Here is a 21,552-nt window from a genome sequence, read left to right as displayed (position 1 = left end):
TAGAGTATGAATTTCTAGAAAAGAAAGCACTAGAACTACTTTAGAAATCTGCCTTCTATGGTTCAGCCTCCTGGGGCAAGTGAGCAATCCCCTTCCGCAGGATTCCTAGGAGCTGCAAACAGAGCTGACATGAGGGGAGTTACCAGGAGTAGCACCAGGACATGGTCCAGGTCTCCTGTCTCAATCCCTGTCCCAGGCTGGTCCCTCAGTGACCCTCTGCTGAGCAGGGAACTTTCCATGTACCACTGGCCTCTGTTCCACAGCCTGCAGCAACAGACCAGCTTTTCTGAAGGGCAACATCCCTTGCTATATGAGAGAGCTACACATAAACTAATGGAAACCAGGAAATAATTCACCACTATAATAAGATTCTATAATCAGGATAGAATCAAGCTTAGCTATTGCTAGCATGACAAAAATAACTTCAGGGTGATCCTCAGGGCACAGAAATAACCCACAACCACAGCAGTCATTTTGTCTCAAATGACTATTTATGACAGTAGAAAAATTAACCAAATAGCTTAAGTAATAATGTTCCAGAAGTTCAAAAGGTTCAAAAAGTAAGGAAGGGAAGTAAAATCACTAGGGCAAGAAAAAGACAGCTTCTGACAGAAGCAGATGAACAGTCTGCAAAGAGAGCAAGATTCACCTTTTTCAGGAAATCAGACATTATTTTCATTATTATCCATCATGAAACACTCCCTACGCCCCCCACCCCCACTGGGCCAGGTCAGCTTAGGAGAAAAAAAGACATATGGAAGCAAGAGAAACAAAAAATGGTCCGAGCAAGAAAACAGATCTCAGCCAGGAAGCCAGAAAACAAAACAAACAGGCATAAAATAGAGCATCATGGCCAGGGCAGAGCCTGGCTGAGCTGAGGACAAAGCACAGCCACAGGTAGGCAGGAGGGAGCACACTTTGAAGGAACACATTGCTCTAGGTGTAATCCTCCTGGAAGCAATCAACACATCTGAAATATATCTTTCTAAAGGAAATATTTGCTACAAGACAGGTGGAGAAACAGGAAAGCAGGAAAGTTAAATTTGACTTGGGTCTGTATTGAAAACAAATATAAAATGGACTGGTTTATATAGACAATTACAAAATTCTGAGGCAAGCAGAGTTTAAAAGGAAGCTCACCCCCTCCTCCAGACCCCCAGTTACCCCCTGCACGTGGACCAAGCACGAGCTCACCAGAGCCACCACAGCCCAGGAGGAGACACAAACAGAACAAAGAAAGACTGGAGTGACAAGTAGTTTGAAGGTATGGTCCCTGTCAGAAGAGGGGAGCAGATCCAACAACAAAATCAGTGCATGCTCTTCCATACTGTGAGCTTGAGAGGGGAAGGCACCAACCAGACCTGTCAAAGGCAGCAAAATGAATGACCCAATGCCTAGGGGTGGAGAGGGATGAACGTGTGCCAAGTCTCGAAGAGAAATATCTGCTGACAGCTGGAAATCCCTGCTAAGAATGGAGAAGCACTCCTCCTGGAGCACACGGACAGCACGTCCAGCACTCACTGAGAAGCCAACGCTTAAATACCATTCAGTGTCATAGGAGACACTCTATTAAAATCTCAAATGAAGTGCTAGATGGAGTGGCTTCCTAGCTTAATGTTGACTAGTGAATGGGCCACTAATTAAGCTCTTTAAACTGAGTTTAGTGAAATTCAGAGTAAAAAGGGGGGTTTTGGTAGGTCAAACAGACTTTTGTACATCATTCCAATAAAGAGCTGCCGGTGAAGCTAATACCTGTTTGTATTCCACGTGGAGGTGTATCAGATAAAACTGGAGATATTGCTCCACACAGATTTTTGAGTCCACCTGTAAGTGGAGAGCGTATGACCATCTATTTGGGCAAAGCAACAGAACTCATACTGCTTGTAACAGCAGAGAGGACACCAAACACTCGTGAGAAGTGACCTGCATGTATTGTGGAATACTTCATACTTAACTCAGTGGGCACCAAAAGATGTTTTTTGCCAGGTGTGCCTGGCACCTTGTTTCCAACATCCCTGACAGAACCACGACATTCCCATTTAGGATACAGAGGGGAGACCTAAGTAATTATGAAATCAGATTCCAGATTTCAGATCACTTGACACAAAGAAATGATCCCAACAGAAAGCATGCTCAGACAATACAAATGAGTGCCCAGACTTGCAGCAAATTCTGTGCCCTACCATCTTCACTGTAGAATTAACGTGCTATTAACAGAGGAGGATGGAAAAAAATATAGTGAGGTGACTGGGAGTCAATGATCAACATCTCAGCACAACTGCTTATTTTAACAGGCTTTTTAATGAGGGGAGTCTGTTTCTTTTTTGCTATACACTTGAGCTAAAAACAGAAAATTATCTTCTTTAAAAGATATCATAACAGAACAGACAGTTTTATTTCATTAAAAATTGAGGCCATCATCCTCACATCCCAGAGCAAGCTGTGATGCATTTCTATTTACTTCCCTTTCAAAATACTGCACGCAGGAAGACATTTTCACCTCACTAGTAGCCAAACTTCATAAAAAAGACAGCATTAAGGATACTAAAAGCTCACATCTAGACAGAAAAATGATTATTCCTTTTTCTTCTGATTTGTGAATTTATTTTACACCTGTAATATAATGTTTTTTTCAGAAGACTGTGCATTACCAGAATCCATAATATCTAGATTAATAACGTACAAGAAACTCAGTAAGAGAAGGAGGCTACTCTTAAAGATTAATTTTTCTTCAATCTGAAAATCAAATATTCCAATCCCAAAAGAGGAAATGGATGTATGAGGATTTGGTTTTAAATAGTTACAGTATAAACACAGACAAAGAGAAAATTTGGATTAACTTAGATGCAAGAGAGATTCCAAAAAAAAAAAAAACCTGACTGCATTTCAAGTCATTAGAAACACGTATCAAAATTTCTTTGGAAATAAATTGTTTGGCATCTGATCTGCCATTCAACATCCTTCCATCAAGAAAAAACATAATTTAATTTGAAATTTAAAATGAATTCAACATAAACATGTAACAACTAATGTACAAAAAAAGCTGTGTCACTTACTGGCTGATCCCCTCAAAGGAAGCTTCTTTGGAGACATTTCCACTATCAGTATTAACACCACGCTGGGAGGAAAAAGATTAAAAAGGACTGTGATTCTGAGCCAAACACATGTATTTAAAATTTAAATCATGGGGAGAACTTGATTACAGTAAGTATTTGGGAAAACTTACACATAAGTTTACCTGAATCACTATAAATAGAAAACCCATGACTGTTTGTTCAAACACAGTCCAATATAAGAAAAAATCAGTTCCATAGGGGACCAGCACAGAACTCAGGTCAGGATGTGCTGTTTAGGAAAAAGACAAGCTTTGATTTCTAATGCTCTTATGCCTTGGGAGGGAGGTGTGAGACCTTATAATATAATTATACAGGGCAAGAGAATGAAAAATAAGCAAGGCCTCTTCTGAAGTAATTTAAAATTGAAATAATTATGCCATGCCTTGGCAATTTAAATTTGCTTTGTTACTATTTAAATTTCCTTGCTGCTCCCCTACAGCTTTCCATTCAAGCAAGCAGCATAAGCAAGAGTATTTTGGCTGCTACACAGCAGATGAACACTTCTGACATGTGCCTGGGAACCCTGCAGAGCAGCAGTTCTGGAACGAGACCACAGGAGGAGAGGACCAGGTTTCCATTCAGCAGCAGAGAAGTGCTCTTCCCTTCTCTGAATACTTCTTCACAGCAGTGGGAGGAATGTGAAAGCACCACAGCACCCTCCTCTCAGCCACAAATTATGTGAAAATTCCTGATTACAACAGGATGCCCCCAGAGTGATAACTACTCAACAACTCCATGTGAAGAAATAAATGCACAGTAAGAAGCTCAAGATAGTCAAACATTCCATTTCTCTAATTTCTCTTAAAGAATATGAAATTAAGCCATAGGGGCATCTTTTAAGAGTATACATGTGTATACAAATATAAGTGAAAGAAAGACTGAAAATTATTTAGGGCCTCTGTTCTTAATGGATAAAGAATTCAGATCTGAGGCCATGTAACTTCCTAAGGAGGGATTTTTTTGTTATGATTTCTGTCTGGTCTCTATCATGGGAAAACAAGAAACCCAGGAGCTGCCACTGCATTTGCTGTAAGGGAAAACTCAGAGTCAGCAAATAATTTTTATAAATATTAGAGAATATAAAACAAATAGTAGGAGTTTACAAAACACCTGTAAAGCAGGGGAGTAGCTGGGAGAGAGGTGATGGGAAGGAGAAACTTGCAGTCTTCACCACCACTCATTCATGCTTCTTCTCAAGAAATAAGCAAGCACCATTCAAAATAGTTAGCAAGCATTTGATATTGCCTCACTCCTCCCAGGAGCTGTTCTACTAAACCACTCTATGCAAAAAAAGTATTCCCTGAATCCTTGTGAGATTCCCACAGAAAGGCCCAAAGATGCTCATGACATGAGAAGAATGGCACAAAAGGAAAAGGGAGTTTGGAGTCAGTGTAGGTAGGCCATCATGGTTGATAATTGTCATGTTTTTACCAGAAAACCAAGACAGCTTTTGGCAGACAGAATGCAGATGGGATGAGGCCAGAGGCTACAAATCTTGAAACCATGAGGGGGCCATAAAACTAGATTATACACAGATGACCTCTAATTTGGTGCAAGATGGGGAGGAAAGTATAGAGAATGACAGTGCAAAGAAATGCTGCATAAAGTGGTATCCTTATTGAAGAAATGTAGTACTTTCCAAATATGACTTACCAAAGTGAGAAGTACAGCAGGTTTCTTTGAAGCCAATACACTGGATATCTAAAAAGAGGGTTCAGATTACTGTTATTTGTCTTTTTTTTTTCCTTCCACATAACCACATTGATATTTCATCAGTTTTCATCGATATTCACTGTATATAAAGTAAATGAACTGCAAAGACAAAAATGTTCCTCTGATACCTTTCAGATATTGTAGTATTACCTGAGACACGCAACAAGAGACAGCAGAATACAAAATATTGACAGTAATCAAGTTCATTATGTCCTTTAAAGACATAAATACCAAGTATAACTCGTATCTATTGTCATCATTAGGAAGACACAACACAAGAACCAAAAAGTTGTAATGCCACACAGAAATAAGGAACATCAGGGTGCTCTACCCTACATATAGAACATTTGCATTAATATTATTATGGTACAATGTGCTAAATGCTTAGTAAAGAATATTTGCTGTTTTTCTCACTGGATCACTTCTACTGACCAATCCTTTTATTAGGCTCCTCCAGCCTCCTTCAACAATTCACAAACTGAGAACAAAATCACTGGGCTTGTAGAGTGCTGGGCTTTCAGAGCACCTGCAGAAGGGTGGGTGCTGAATGATACATCTTGAGGCAATGAACACATGACATATCTCCATGGAGCAATATTCTATCAACTTTAAACCACCTTAACAGCACACTACTAATATTAACAAAAGAAAGTATATGACAGTGATGCTCAAAAAGATTAATTCCACCCTTTATTTTTTTCATTTCTTAATCTCATGAAAAATCAGGATAACACACTTACATACCTTGGTCATTCATTGATGTAAAAGTATTTATAAAAAAGGCCCTTGGTGTCCTGATGGTGGAAAACAAATTCTTTGGCAAAAAAAGCTAAAAGCTGAAGGAACTATTGAGAGCTGAACAGTTGTGCTGCAAGCTTTAACAGCTTCTCACTTCAATACATGCAGTCCAGGTCAAAAGCAGGCTTAATTTTTAATTTTTTTTACTGGTCCACATGAAGAGCTCTTTTTCCCATCAATGAAGTTTTTAAGCAGTAAAAAAGCAGAGCACAGAACTACAATGAAGACATTTGTTGACAGAAAGTGACCCAAACCAACTAAGGTGAATGTGATTTTTGTGAATGTGATTTTTAAAAATAAAACATGTACTTCCCAATTGCAATTCTCACCATCTGACAGATGAGCATTGGAGCACCTGGACACTACAAGACTCCAACTCACACATGGCAAAAATCAACCTCTCCACAGCTCCCTCCACTCCCAGCTCCTGACATACAGATCAAATTTGCTGGACTCATTATGAAAAATTAAGTGAAACTTCCTCACAGCTGATAAGAGCAAAACTTCTGGTCTAGAGAGTCAGAGTTAGTGTTCTATGGGAATAGAAGAATCAGAGGAGTCTTCCAAGCTACTCTCCATGAAAGTCACATGCAGAGCTTGGCAGGAATACTGTCCTCACCTGCTGAGCCTTCCTACCACAGAAATGATCACTGGCCAGGTGCACAAGTGTCCAAACATCTGCTCAGAAATTAAATTAGAAACCTAACTAAGCAAGGCACACTTGCACCCAGAAATGTGAATATATTTGCTTATTCAAGTAATAGGATGATTCTGTAGAAAATAAAGAGTGAGGTAGGCAGCCTTTCCCAACAGCTTTTTGGAAGCATAAAATAAATGTAGGCTCCCAAGTCCAAGCCAGGACATGGAACCTCCTTGACAGCAATCTCCACAAATCTCCAAGGCATTCCAAAAAATGTATTTAGTGACTTGTTTTATTTGGATAAAGCCACACACTGACAGGTCTCATCATGCACAGGATTACATAAAGGATTACATTACAAAGGATTACATTACATTACACATTACATAAAGGACAAATAGAAAATGAACACACATCTAGTATATTTTCCCTGTGCTCTGTTTTCCTAAAGGAATGAGAGAATTTTCTTATAAACTTGAGATGTCATATATTTACTATTCTGAAATCAGATGACACCTGGCTGCTAATAATAGTAAAGTTAATGTATGTTTTCAAGTGTTTATCTGAAGTTACATTTTGTAATTCACTCAGCACTGCATGTGACTGAAAGTCATTCAGGGAAACCACAACAGAGGATGTTTATGAGACTGCCTTTGGATTAAGAACTATGTTGAGATCAAAAGAGCTGCCTTAACAACAATTTACAAGTGCTTTGTATAATAAAAGGACACTTTCCTTTAACAGGGAAGGGAGAGAAGATCCCACCAAGTCAGGAGATATCCAGTAAGAAGGGGACTAAAATTAAGCAAAGTCATTGCCACCCATTGATTTTGTATTCACAGAAAAAAATATTCAGACACAGACAACTCACCTCAGTCACATAGTGGGCTTCATCCACAGCATATTTGTTCTTGAAAAATTCAGGGGGATGAATCCTTTGGAAAACAATAAAAAGAAATATTTGGGTTTAGCTTTGCTCTTACATTTAATAAGGCCACAGAGAAAGAAATAATATTCTCTACTATCACAACAATAGAATCAGATATGAGGAATGTTTTGCTGATCTTATCCTTATTTCTCAAAACACGAAGTTACACAGAAAGTTGCCACAGCTACAAAAATCAGTGTGCTTTAATCCAGTCCATGTTGATAGCACAGTCTCCTCAGAACAAAAGTGTTTTTTTCCCATTCTATACAAGACAGTTTTGTTAGGGACTTTTGCAATGCCATTTATACATAACTTTCTAACTCACCAAATTTTGGAAGGATGTGGAAAAGACAGAAGACCAGCCTGTCCTGTTACATTCAAAGAGTGAATGAAACATTCTTTTTTTTACCCTGGTAACCATCTAGCAGACTGAGGGCTATTAAGACATGGGCCCTGCTGCCTCTATTCCTCAGGACACCAGAGATCCATTTCTCTAACCCAACAGAATGGGCAACTTTACAGGTCTATGTTCAAAACTAAATCTCTTCTACTCTTTTCTCCTGATATCCAGCCAGAGACATTTTTCTAAAGGCAAGAAGAATGTGAAGGATCTGTTTGCAGTCAGTCCCTCCTGGGCTCTCCTGCTGTCTTCTGTACCAGTGGCTGTACTGTTGCTCATTCCTTCACTGTATGGTAGCAGCCAGGAGACTTGAGCTTCTGATTAAAACCTCCATGTTCCCTACACTGAAATAAATACAACCTCTATAATCCTGAAAATGTGATCTCAATATAATAAAATCACCCTTGATACCCTTCCACAAAAAAAAAAAACCAAAACACTTCTTTACTTCCAGAGTAAAGAAAATGGGAGGAAAAAACCCATGGCTGGTGCTGGAGCTTGGAGGATCCTGTGCATTTTGCTTCCTGAGTGACAGCAGGAGAGCAAGAGGTGCGGGCAGGACCAAAGCTTCAGCCATGTAAACATTACACAACAAGAGCACAAAACCATCTGGGGAAAGAATAAATGAGGCTGGAGGCCAAAGGGCATTTCTAACCCTTGCAGTGAGGACCATCAGAAGTGGTGGGCACCTTGAGAAGCTGCTCCACACCACAGGCACGTGCCAGAGCTGCTGGCAGTACCAGGAGGCTGGAGCACTGCCTTATGTCCATTTTTTTATCTTGTCTGCTTCTTTATCATTTACATTTCTTCATGCTCCAAACAGTACCGGGTGGTGACATGAACAACATGAAACCATTTATGGTGTTCTCAAGCAGAAAATCACAGATTTTAAAAAATTATCTGTGAAAGTACTACTAAAAAGTAACACAAAACTATCTCATTTTATGTTCCCTTTTACAATACTGCTTGTGTAGACTCTTCCTATCAGTGACAGAGATTTCAAAGCAATTATCATTTATCTTTTCTCTCTGGCTTATCTTACATAAGATTAAAAAAACCCCACTATATCCTCTTATCTTTACATGCCCTCTGTAGTATAGTAGCCTTACCTCCAATTTTTGCATACCCCATTTTTCCTACAGGCATCTCCTTATTTTTCCTTCATTCCTCACACACTGAAGTATTTTAATAATCCAGAAACATGATGAACAGGTTTATCACCTTCCAGTTTTGTTCTCTTGTACAGTTTTAACCAATTCTTCTGGTATCAGAAGAATCCCAGCTGTAAACCAGCTAATGTATGGCCAATGGTAATTTATGGTAACGTATGCTCTTTAGAGCAATATATCCAAAGTACCTTTTTATAATTGTCTGCATTGTTTAAATCAAAGAACTGTTTAATGCAAAGTAAGTATTTCATAGAAGTATACCCATAAGTGTGCTGGACTTTATTGACTTTATTTAATGCAGTTAAAGTAAGAATAGGTCTGATTTTCCATCACTCCAATAAGAAAATGTCTTTCCTTTCACAAGCTCTTTCTCAGCTTTTTTGTTCTTCTTGTTGCTAGCTGCCTCCTATAATTGTGTAGCCTACAGCACACAGCTACTAATCCAATTCCTTGGTTATGGTTAATATTAATCCGTTCCAGCTTTAATCCCTCCAACATCTCTTTTCATGTACACTATGACTCTTTTGAGGAACAAAAGTGGCTCATCATTCTTTTCAAGGCTGAGACATTTTTCTCTAAGAGAGAGAACAGCAGCTTCCCACAATCCTCCATCCCCTCCCTCAGTTAAACTAGGTCATCTTTGAGACACTTTTGCCTTCATCACACCTAATGACAAGCTGCCACGATCCCCAGATGTGTACCTCCCTGCTCATCTTCCTCTTGCTATCTCACTCAAAACTCAGCAAGACTCTTAGCACAAAGTTGAGAGCCAGACTTCTCCTCTCTGAAGCACTCACAGCTCTGCCTCACTTTTTTTATACAGTCATTTAGCACCTCCAACTAGATGGAAAAATAAATTCATGTACACTTCCCACAAACTACCATCCCACAGGAGCCACGATGCTCCAGTGATGAAGCTGCTGCTCCCACTGGGAAGATTTCTAAGACCAACTCTGTTGCAGAACCATAGAGGTGCAAGGAAAAAGTGAACATGAAGTTCGTATTAGAGCCAAAAAATTCTATGCTGTCACATATAGAAAAGCAGTATAGAAAGCAACCAAAGGTCAGGGAGAAGGAGAAGCAAGAGAAGCAAAGCAGGCCAAGGGAAGCAATTCTGGCCCTCTGTCCCACTTAGGTGAGACCCCATCTGCAGAGCTGCCCCCAGCCCTGGGGCCCTGGAGTGGACTTGGAGCTGCTGGAGAGAGTCCAAAGTAGGCACCAAGATGATCAGAGGAATGGAGCAGCTCTGCTGGGAGAAAAGGCTGGGAGAGCTGGGATTGTTCAGCCTGGAGAAGAGAAGCTTCATGGTGAGCTCATTGTGACGTTCCAGTACCTGAAGGAGCTGACAGAAAAGGTGGAGAGAAACTATTTATTTTGACAGGACAAGGAGGAATGGGTTCAAACTGACAGAGGGAGGGTTATGGGATACTGGGAAGAAATTCCTCCCTGTGAAGGTGGGGAGGCCCTGGCACAGGGTGCTCAGAGAAGCTGTGGCTGCCCCTGGGTCCCCAGAAGTGTCCCAGGCCAGGCTGCATGGGGCTCTGAGCAACCTGGGACAGTGGAAGGTGTCCCTGCCCATGGTGGGAGGTTGGAACTTGATGACCTTTAAGGTCCTATCCAACCCAGGCCATGCTATAACTCTGTGATCCTCAATGGTACCTTTCCATACCCACTCCACTCTCTTCCATTTTTTCCCCAGTTTAGTGGGGGTCAATGAAAGACGATTATGCACAATATGGTAGTTACTGTAAACAGTACTAGTGCAGAGTTCCTGAGCAGATACAGGGCTCAGTACCCATTTTTATCCAATTTGAATGCAAAACAGACTAAAGCTAGGACTGATCACCATTGCCACAGGGTATCTTCCATTAAATGCTCACTTGGCATAATGAATACCAGAACTTCATTCAGTTGTCATCATTTCAAGTACATCTGATACTTCCCAGGGATGAGGAGTACTTCTCTCCACAAATAACTCTCAAGAAGCTACAGTAAGTTAACTGGTTACAACTTTTAGGTTTGGCTTTGTCATTTGTAATGCTGCTGTGGGCTGCCAGTTTTAGAATTCTCATTAATCACTGCAGAGACTATGTGCAAAAAACCCCACAGCAAGCCATAAATTAATCAGAAGGATCACCCAAGCGGAAGATATGATCCCAGATATTATTGAATCATGCCCATTTACCTATAAAAAAATAAACCCCAACCCTTTTGTAAACAGATGGGAACAGAAGCAATGACCTAAGTTTTACAGTCTTCAGGAAGGGGGTTGGGATGTGCAAAATTATTTAGATTCCCTGACAACACAACTTGGCAAAAACCCACAGAGAATAATGCATATCAGCCCTAAAAAGGCTCAATATTCTTTCCCTATAGTTTTATAACTCGAGCCAAGCAAATACCAGTGTTAATTAGAATTATCAATAGTTAACTTCCAGAAAAACAGGAGTTATCATTTTCTTTTACAGTGGAAATAAGCAACTCCAAACTCCTGGAACATGCCCATGTATGCATGGCCAAGCACCTAGGCAAAAATCTGGCATCTCAGAGTTCATGGCCATCAGAAAGAAAACGTAAGAGTCCTGCACTGATACTAATTTACATTAATATGCCCAGTTTTTCTCATATTCAGCCACAAAAAAAAAAGTTAAAGAAGAGACTTCTCTAGTTCATCACTTACAATTCATCCCAATTTTCGGTGAAAAAGTTTGAGTTATTTTGAGTTAAACATTAAGCTGTTTACTTTCTGCTGATGCTTCCCATGAAACTCCTCTCTCCACCATGTTTTTCTGCCCCATCTAGATCTACTTGGTTTCTTACTCTCAAGATGATTGGGAAATGCTGAAGATGGCCTAAAGATATGAAGCTATATTTTAAGAAGATTTGAATTCTTACTCACTGCCTTATTTTAACAGCTATGGTTTTATTTAAACAACAAATATTGGAGATTCATCCCTCAATGATAACAAGTGACAACTTTATTTTAAGCAAAATGCTACTCAAGCAATGGGAAAAAAGAGATGGGGGAGCAGCAACAAAGGTTTCACTGTAAAAATCCAGTGTGAAACATTAAGTCAGAGAGTAAATTAATACCTTACAATAACTGTACTTCATTTCTCTAACACACATTTATCAAACACAAAAACCACCAGCAGAAGTGTAAGGGAGCATAGTATTAAAAATGAGTAATCACAGATTCCAGTCAGTTATTCATCTTGGTGAAAAAAAATCAAGTTTAAAATAAACTTCTCTATTTGGTTTAACTAAATTCACACAGTACATGATGGCATGTTTAAAAACCAAAATGCTTCATCAAATCATGACCAAATCACAGCAATTCAGATTTTGCCAGACCACATTATTAGAACTGGCTCCACTTTGATGTGATCCTCAAATTGGAATTGGAAATTGACTCCTCTGTTTATCCATCAGTTAAGATGAACAGCTATGACAGTTCTGTATATCTATAAATACACCAAAAATTTATTTTCAAGCTTTTACATATTTGGACAAAATTCAAATCACAATCTATTTGCAGCAGTTTATCAACTATGTTGTGTTTCCACTTTAAACCGAATAAAAACTTGGTCTCATTGTCTAAAAACATTTTAAACCTCTTGTTCATTACATTGCACAAGAATTCATAACACAAATCTTAAGAGATCTGTACAAATTTGACATTACTGTAAGAATTCCATTAAGCAACATTTCTTTGTATGCTAAAGGACTCTGGAGCAATACCCTTGTAATATCAACATGATAAAAAGTGTTCTAGTTTCCAGAACTGTATTCAGAAGAGAGGTAAAATGAGATGGATCTAAATCACAAATGCCAAAGAAAACCTGTGAACAGAATTTATAACAGCTGATAGCTATTCCTGAAAGAAATACATCTTAGCCGCTTGCTAATATATTTGGAGCCTAATTGCTGATATACATTTTTATGTATATGCTTTCATTTGCATCTAAATATTCATCCAAACTTCAATATATTTAACATTTATTCCTAAAGGTTACTTGGTATTTCCATGTTTCAATGCTTCTAGGACAGATTTTCATTTTTTGTTTTTAGAGTGGATCAGCTCTAAAATGAAATTCAGCTTTTTCTGAAGCAGCCCAATTTAGCTTTTCTTCAGCATTTCAGCTGGAGTTCCTAGTTCAAGATTAGTTATCTTACTGCATAGCCTAGAATGTAGAATATTCTTGTAGGAAAACAATATTCCAAATGGTATGTTCACTGCGAATATTAAACAAATCATACACTTTTCATGTTAAGATGTGAATTGTTTCAGAGAATTCCTTAAGTCCTCACATCAGTATGTTCACTGTGAATATTAAATTATACGCTTTTCATGTTAAGATGTGAATTGTTTCAGAGAATTCCTTAAGTCCTCACATCTGGCCTTGTTTGTGTTTTGCAGCTATTCTGGAAGAGGGATGTTTTATTCCACTACATATTATATTATAAAAGAAAGCAATAGGTGCAGCCTACCATAAGCACCAATGTGATGCAAATGCCCTTCTGCAAAATTAAATATTAATTTAATATCAAAGGGCACAAACAAAGCAGTATTCTGGATGGCTGATCACACATGCTATCACTGAATGTATATTAGGGCAAATAATGGGAATTACCTACAATTTCTAATCACTGTATCTGGCTTTAGCAAGAAAAGAAAAAACAAAACAAAACAAAAAAACTCAACCAACCAGCAAAACTCAACAGCATTAATTTAATGTGTTTTTTAAAAGGGAGCTGTAGGAATCTCAAAATAACCAGTCAACAATCATTTCGAGGAACTCCTACTATGTCAGGGAAGAAGACAGCAAGTACTGACAGAAAGCAGCATGCCATGCTGAAGACTTTCTCCCACAAGTCTTATTGTCTTTAGGAGCCACAGCTTCTGGTAGATACCATAAAATTATGTTTTCACAAGCAGTAATTAAAAGTACGAATTAACACAATTGGAACAATAACAGAATAGACCAATAACAAAGACTTCTACACAATAATGTTCAGGGTACAGTACTCTCCTCATAGGTTCTACAAGTTTTAGTGCCCAAAATACACGAAAAATTGTCCAAGCTTGTATCACAAAATCAGGAGAGGATGATTCTTGGTGCAGTGAGACAGAAAGGCTACAACTAGTGAACTTCACATTAAAGCTTTCTGCTTCTTCCATTCAACCCTGACTGTCATATTCAGAGTAACAGATATAAAACACCACTTTATGGCAAAATCACTTTGTCTTGAGCAAATTAAATGCCTATATCAAACTGCAGATAGCACCTGTACAAGGCACTGCAGTACACACACAGAGCATGAAATACATTACATTTTTCCTTACTTAAATGAGGGAAAGCACATGCACAAGGAGAAAATTAGACAAGCATAATCTTCAGCACTTGAAGTTCTACACAGTCAACAACTCATTTCTCAGTCCTTGCTAGAATGAGCTTAAAGCAGAGTATAAATTTCAGAGAGACTGCAAACATAGAGTAAAAACCTTGGCAAAATTTAAAGCAGAAGAATTGAAATACATCAGGATATGTAGAGCTGAAAGAGGAAAAGGGATGCAAAAGCAATGTTTTAATGCTGTCAGAGATTCACCAATAAACTCCCTTCTCATTACAATATCATCAAGTTAACAGATGGTAAAGCATTAACCAAATAAGAGGGTGTCAAGAACTGCTAGGAAGAACAAGACAGCAGATGTTCCTGATTTTGTCCAAAAAAGTGCCATCACCTTTATATCCAAAAGGAATTTCACTATCTCAAACAAGAAGATTAAAAGGCAACAAGCTAGATTTAAAACAAAACAGTACTAATGGGCTTGCTGGTATCACAACCAACCTCCAACCATGTTTTGACTACCTTAATGGTATTCCCTTTCCACAGTTCTCAAGATTACTGCTACACTCTTTGAAAGACAAAACTACCTGCACACATGGAAACTCAAACTCCCTGCTCCTTTTGATACAGTCTGCAGTGAGATGGATTCTGGGAAAATAATGGACTTTAGAAGAAATCAAGATTAAGATGACAACCCAAGCTGATCTGACTGGGAAGCACGCAGGATTGTAAGTGAAGCCCCATCTGTCCGAGGGGCAGAACAGCAGAGTCCATGAAGCTGGGCACAAGGTGCTGGGTATGTGACACTGGACTTCCCAGTGCTACACAGACCATGCAGAACCAGAATAACTGGGAGCACCAATACAGGCCATTGGACTTAGGAAATCAGAAATCAAGTATTGAGGAGAATCTCACAGTAAGTCCTAGCAAAAGCCAAACACTGACCTCCCTATTTCATCTATGTCAAGTACACAGTCTCACTGCTCCTGCTCAGCTTTTCCTACCACAGGCATTTCTAAAAGATGAACAGCTCTTTAGACTTTCTATAAATTCTACCTCAAGCAGCAGTGTTCCAATTAGACATTTAAGAGATACTATCAAGAGGTACCCATCAAAAATACAGAAAACTTGCAATTGGTAACCTTTGCTTTATTCCTCTCTGCAAATAAAATTCTTCCTTGGAGTCAAGGGCTCTGTACAGAAAGAACTGTGACTAAGGAAATGTTTACACACTGAAATCCCCAAAAGATTTCTTGTAGCATTAAACTGATGACATAAACTCATTAGAAATCTCTCTTCTCAAAAAAAAAGAGTGTAAGAATTATAGTGGTTAAGGTATTAAGTGTCATTTCTAGGTCATTATATACAGTAAGTGTTTCACTCAAACACTGATCTCAATTCATGCTTCTTAGCAAAGGAAGTTATATACTGAACCTGCCAATAGCAGATGTTCTGCTTGTACTTTGGAAAAACATCAGCATTGGGGGGGAGGGGGACACAAGCAATATTTAATATCCCACTCATAAAAGCACTACAGCAAGCTCTGGAATGTGAGTAGCATGTCTCACAGCTCCCATATTAATGGGGAACAGAATGAGACAAAGCAGCACTGATTTTTACAGCAGCATTAGATGACCTGAACAGCTTTGAAGGAAAGGGATGATAACACTCCCATTTCACAACTTGTAAGGAAAGCCAAACCACAAGGAAATTAAATGAACTTGACACAACAACTCAACGGGCACAAAGGAAAGAAGAACCTACCCTTTCACACAGTGCCACATCCACGAGGTCACACTGCCCCTGCCAGACAAAGAAGCATCTGGTGTCCCCCAGGACTGGGGTTGTGACCACCTGCTCTGACTGCCAGAGCTCCAGCAAGGGGCACACAGCAGTAAAACACATTCTGCCTGCTTTACACTCACATTTAACTTTTAAGAAGCATTAATATTAATGATCCACTTCCCTAGCATATTTTAGCAGATCAGCTGGGTTTGTTTTTCCTTTTTTTGTTTCTCAAGAGAGACCACACTCTTTCAGAGAGTCCTTCCTGAGCACACAGACAGGTCACAGGGAATAAAAAACCTAAGCAAAACAAATAACATCAAGAGCTAAGAATGTAGAATTTCAGAAGTGCAAGAACACAGGAACTACTGTAGGTATTTCACTTGAGGTTTTTTCACTGAAGTGCCTTCCCAAATGCAGGGCAACAAGAAGCAGAACTCTGCCCTCAGGCCGGGCAGTGGCACAGCAGAAGGCAGGGTGGAGGTGCAGAGCCTTGCTGGAGCACTGCTGGCAAAACCCCACGGACACTTCTTTTGCTGCAGCTCACCATCCTACCAGCAGCAGCCAAGTCCTTGTAGAGAAAACACATGGCACACCTGATAGAAAAAGAAAAACTTGGCTTCTCTGATATTTCAAAATGTTATCGGGAGTTTATATCACTGAACTCAGTACTCCTGGTAGCACATTACATAAAAAAACACATGGCACACCTGATAGAAAGAGAAAAACTTGGCTTCTCAGATATTTCAAAATGTTATCGGAGTTTATATCACTGAACTCAGTACTCCTGGTAGCACATTACATAAAGTATAAAATAAGAAATGCCTGGTGGGGGTTATCAGCATTACCTGCCACACTACTGAAATGAGACATGCTATCTCAATCTGTGGTTTGAAGCCACACCTGGATATTAAAAAACTCTGGTGCAGCATAATCTAACAGATTTGCTTAGTGCTGGTTTGTTTTTGGGGTTTTTTTTTGGTTTTTTTTTTTTTCTCAAAACACATGAATCAAAAATAGGAGAGGAAAAAGAAGCACTTTAACACTTATAAAACCACCAACTGGAGCATTCACTTAAAGGTGTATGCTGGTGGAGAAGGCCAATCAATGGACTGATAGAAATTGCTATTATGGTTTCAAGCCTTCTCAACAAGAAACTTAAGCTGTTTAAGAAAACCATAAGAAAGCAAAGATTTATAAAAATAAGTACTTAAGTAAAAGTCATAAAAACAATACACATTCATCCCAGACCAAGCAAGGTTGTGGAAAATGAGAATACTGGGACAACGACTAAACTGAACATTTGAGAAGTCTGAGCATTTGAGCAGTGCTTTTAGAGAAAACAATTGCCAGTGAAGTGGCAAGAGCAACCCAGACATTGATTATTCTGAAAAAGTAATTTTTATCCATAGAGAAATTGGGGAGCTGGCACACGGGAATCTCATGAGGTATAACAAGACCAAGTGCTAGAGCTGCATCTGTATTGGGGCAACCCTCAGGATCCATCCAGGCTGGGAATGAACAAGCCAAGAGCAGCCCCGGGGAGCCCTGCGGGAGCTGCGGGGCAGAGCGGGCCCTGCCCGGCCCGAGAGCTGCGAGCCCAAAGCCCTGCCCGGGGCTGGGCCCAGCGTGGGCAGCAGGGGAGGGCATTGTGCCCCTCTGGCCCTCAGTGAGAGCCCGGCTGCAGAGCTGCCCCAGCCTGGGCAGCGCAGGAGGGACCTGGAGCTGCTCAGAGAGCCCAGAGGAGGCTCCAGGATGAGCAGAGGGATGGGAAAACTGGGATTGTTCAGCCTGGAAAAGAGAAGTTTCAGGGTGACCTAACTGCAGCCTTCCAGCGCCTGAAGGAGCCAAAAAGAGAGAGGGAGAAAGTCTATTTTTAAGAGCTTGGAGTGACAGGACAAGGCGGAATAGCTTCAAACTAAAATAGAGCAGGTTTAGATTATATATTAGAAATAAATTTTTCCCTGTGAAGGTGCTGATTTCCGGACACAGGGTGCCCAGAGAAGCTGTGGCTGTCTCACCCCTGGAAGTGTCCAAGGCCAGGTTGGATAGGGCTTGGAGCAACCTGGGACAGTGGAATGTGTCCCTGCCCATAGTAGGAGGCTGGAACTTGATGATCTTTAAAGTCCCTTCCAACCCAGGCCATTCTATGATTCTATGAAATACAATAATAAATGAATGGGGACAAGGAAGGGAAATCACTGTACCAGGGAAAGAACTGGAATCATGGAAAATAAGCACCCTGGGGGATTGAACAAGTAAGCCTTGTCAATCAAAAGCAACCAGCTTTATCGTGCAGTTTTGAAAGGATCAGATGAAGGGCAAAGCAACAGATGTACTACATGAATAATAGTAAAATATTTGACAAAAAACTCTCTCAAGACTGCTACTCTCCAAAATCAACTCAAATTGGCTTGGACAGAAACACTACAATGTAACCTGAAACCCAATGACTAGTCATAATATGAAAACGGAAAAGCCTAAAGCAGAAAATAAAAACAAATAAATAGATAAAAAGATGAGCATTCCCTGGGCTGGGAAACCCTCCAACTGTCACACTGAAAAGTGCTGTGTCAATTTAGACTGATGCTCCCAGAAGTTAAAGCAATAAACAGAAATGGATTGCAAGTCTTGATTAGTGGGATACTGCAAAGATTGAAATTAGTTCTGACACTACTCAGAAACAGAAGCAGAACTGAGTATGTTTGAGATCCACAGAGAACATTTCCAGATGGTAACAAACTTGCAGATAAGTTGCAATGCCAATTGGTACAAAACAGTAATAAGACGACCTAAAGTGATTAAAATCTGGGTTTTTTTTTAAACAAAAGCAAAATAAAGATTCAGTGTGTACTGGGAAGTGACAAACTGCAGTAAAAGATCCAACTGAGAGACACAGAAAAAGAAAAGTATATTTCATTTTAGAGAAAAAATTACAATAAAAATAGTAGGAGATGGTAGAACAGTTCTAAAGGTAAAACCAAAAAACACACAGCTCTGGAGCAGGCTATGGAGAAGACCTGTATGCTCCACATTAAAAAAACTCCTGTAGAAGAGGTCCTTCATTCCTGCAAAATGTGCATTAAGAAGAGCAATTAAGGTAATCTGGAGTTCATTCCCTAAAACCCGCACACACACTGCACTCCCCTTCCAAAGAGCTGTCCCCCCTGTCAGCTTCCCTTCTACAGACCTTGCCCTCTGGTTGCCAGAACAAGGGTAATTAATGCACCAGTCTCCATCACCACCATACAGTCAAACATACCACGCTGTGCACAATTCAATACTCACTAATTTGTATTATTCAAAATACAAATGCCACAAAATCTCACCAATCTCCATTAAGAAGAAGAGATCAAGAAATCAAATTCTTAGTTTCTAATTTTCATAGTCCCAAAAAGTCTATAAGAAAAAAAAGGTAAAAGCCCACACAGACTGAGAGGTTACTTTCTTGTACTGATCTGGTCCTTTCAAAAGTGAGATCCCTTCCTTTCATCTGATCATTTCAAAAGTGTTAAGGGGAAAAAAAGCAAACAAACAAAAACCCCCAACAATATACTTCTGCAGTTTTTTCAAAAGGCAGTAAAACTACTCAGCTTTGCTGATGTCAGTCAAGTGTAATCACCAAAACCAAAGGTTGATTTTGGTTGTAACCTACTTGAAATTTATGACAATGTTTTAAAGAGCTTCCTCATTAGGTCACTGAGAAATAACTAACATTTGCAAAGCATTTCACTGTGCTTTATTACAGCTCCAATTGCTAATCTAAGGTTCAACTTGGAACACATAGATAGCTTTCAATCAAATTCATGGAAAAACATTACTTATAGTGAGCGAATTTAAAGCTGCAATTTAGTGAGTGAAACTAAAGTCAGATTAAAGCTGCAATGCTTACCAGTCATCCAGCAGAGATTCAGAGAAAAGACAGGAAATTGCACCATTAATTGGGCACCACAGCACCATTTTATTTTTCTGAACCAGTAATACATTTAATATGTGTTTCTACAGTTAGAGCATGAAAGGGTTAAATACTTTTTGTCTTCCAATAAAAACTCTATGTGGCAAGGCTATTAAGTCATTCTGGCATGATCTCCACATAAAGCAGCTGCTGTACAGTATGTTTTACTTTATAAAATATCTTTAATCAGCACACTGACTAGCTCTGTCATTTATAATTAAGGAGGTAAATGGCAGGTGCAGCATTAATTAGCAAAACTGAAGTCTTTGTGAAGGCATGCAGTCATACCAACTCAATGCTTTCTAGGAACAGAAATGATGGCTAACAGCTTTGTTGCACCAGAAACTTGATTAGGTAAGACTGTGCCAAGAAAGAGGGACATTTACAAAACATTTACACTTCTGAAGCCTTTACTATCCTATATTACCATATTCATTTCTAAAACCCTTCTAAAGTTAAAAATAAAAAAAAATATTCAGGAGCAGAAAAGCTACCCTCTAAGCTCAGAGTCATTCTCTGTGTTTCTGCTTTACAAATGACACAGGGAGGGGGGCAGAGGTACAGGTCAAGAGACAAGCAAAGTGGTTCCCTTACTTGAAAAGGTTTCTCCAGCCAGCAACTAAGAAATTGGCTGGCCCAACATCTGGAGAAATGCCCACACCCATAATTCAAAAACAGAGCAGTGTTGTGGTGATCACTTCCATGACCACAGGACACCAGTCCTACAATTACCCTCATAACAATTCCACAGCTGCCACCTTAAGAAGCTTTGGGGTTTTTTGGAGAAGGTCCATAGTCTGCAAGCTAAACTAAATCTCTCCTTCCTTTTAAAACTGCAGAGGTTATTTTGGCTTGAAGTAGTTCTGAAAGGTAGGCTTACAACTATTTTTACACATCTTCAGAGCACACACATTCAGCATGCAGTCCTAGCAGATCTGTAACACCTCCAATGCAGCAGTGACCCTCAACACCCGTACTGCTTAGTGCGGGGCTGTGGCTGACCCCAGCCCAGAGCGCTGCATCCCCCCTCCATGTCCATCTGTCCTGCAGAGTGCCCAGGCACCACTCATGAAAACAAGTGCAGTGGTGGGGCTGGGAAAACCACAGTGCTCATGGTCTCATTTGTAAACGTACAGCCTGCTGGCCTCTGCAAACACTCTCAGGTACTGCACCGGCTTTGGCCAAAGTCACCCTGCAGTCTGAATGGAGGCAAGAAGCCCCATTTTTGTATCACTTCAAGGCCAAAAGATTAACTCTTCTGAATGACTCATTAGCCACACTATGCTTCAAAAGCAATTCAAATATGTGTTCTTAAGAAGTGAAGGCATAACACTACATCAAATGATATGTTTAGTAATACAGCAGTAGTAAAATTGTAGTAAAGAGCCTTTTGCATGAATTTTAAAAAAATCTATGTATTTCTGCTCAAATTCACATCTGTCTTAAACAGAAAGCAGAATAAACACCAGGCAGAGCAACTCCACCCTGTGCCATGAACTAGCAGACCAGCAGTAGACCTCTGTAAGATATCAACTTCTCAACTACCACACAAAGCATTACACTGATTTGTGCCTCACTGATGTGAAATGACTGCTCCTGCAGTGGGCAGACAGTGCCTTCCACAGGTCCAGAAGTAAACACTTCCAAGGCAAACTAGTAATAAACTGCAGTGGATAGAAGGCATGTTTACTTGTGT

At 39.7% G+C, this 21,552-nt stretch overlaps 1 protein-coding gene across 2 annotated transcripts in view; it reads right to left on the bottom strand.

Annotated features, from left to right (window-relative positions):
- The window catches only part of PEPD (peptidase D), a 145,737-nt gene that overhangs the window by 115,897 nt on the left and 8,288 nt on the right, over nt 1–21,552 (bottom strand). For both annotated transcript variants that reach the window (XM_041490575.1, XM_041490574.1), the window contains 3 exons: nt 7,139–7,202; nt 4,770–4,817; nt 3,057–3,118 (listed from right to left, as the gene is read on the bottom strand). In XM_041490575.1, coding sequence (XP_041346509.1) covers nt 3,057–3,118; nt 4,770–4,817; nt 7,139–7,202 — 174 coding nt within the window. The remainder of the gene's footprint in view (nt 1–3,056; nt 3,119–4,769; nt 4,818–7,138; nt 7,203–21,552) is intronic.

Source organism: Pyrgilauda ruficollis, unplaced genomic scaffold (assembly GCF_017590135.1).
Source record: "Pyrgilauda ruficollis isolate IOZ18807 unplaced genomic scaffold, ASM1759013v1 scaffold124, whole genome shotgun sequence".
Lineage (NCBI taxonomy): Eukaryota > Metazoa > Chordata > Aves > Passeriformes > Passeridae > Pyrgilauda > Pyrgilauda ruficollis.
The sequence above is the reverse complement of the archived record's forward strand: the minus strand, read 5'-3'. Positions and strand labels throughout refer to the sequence as shown.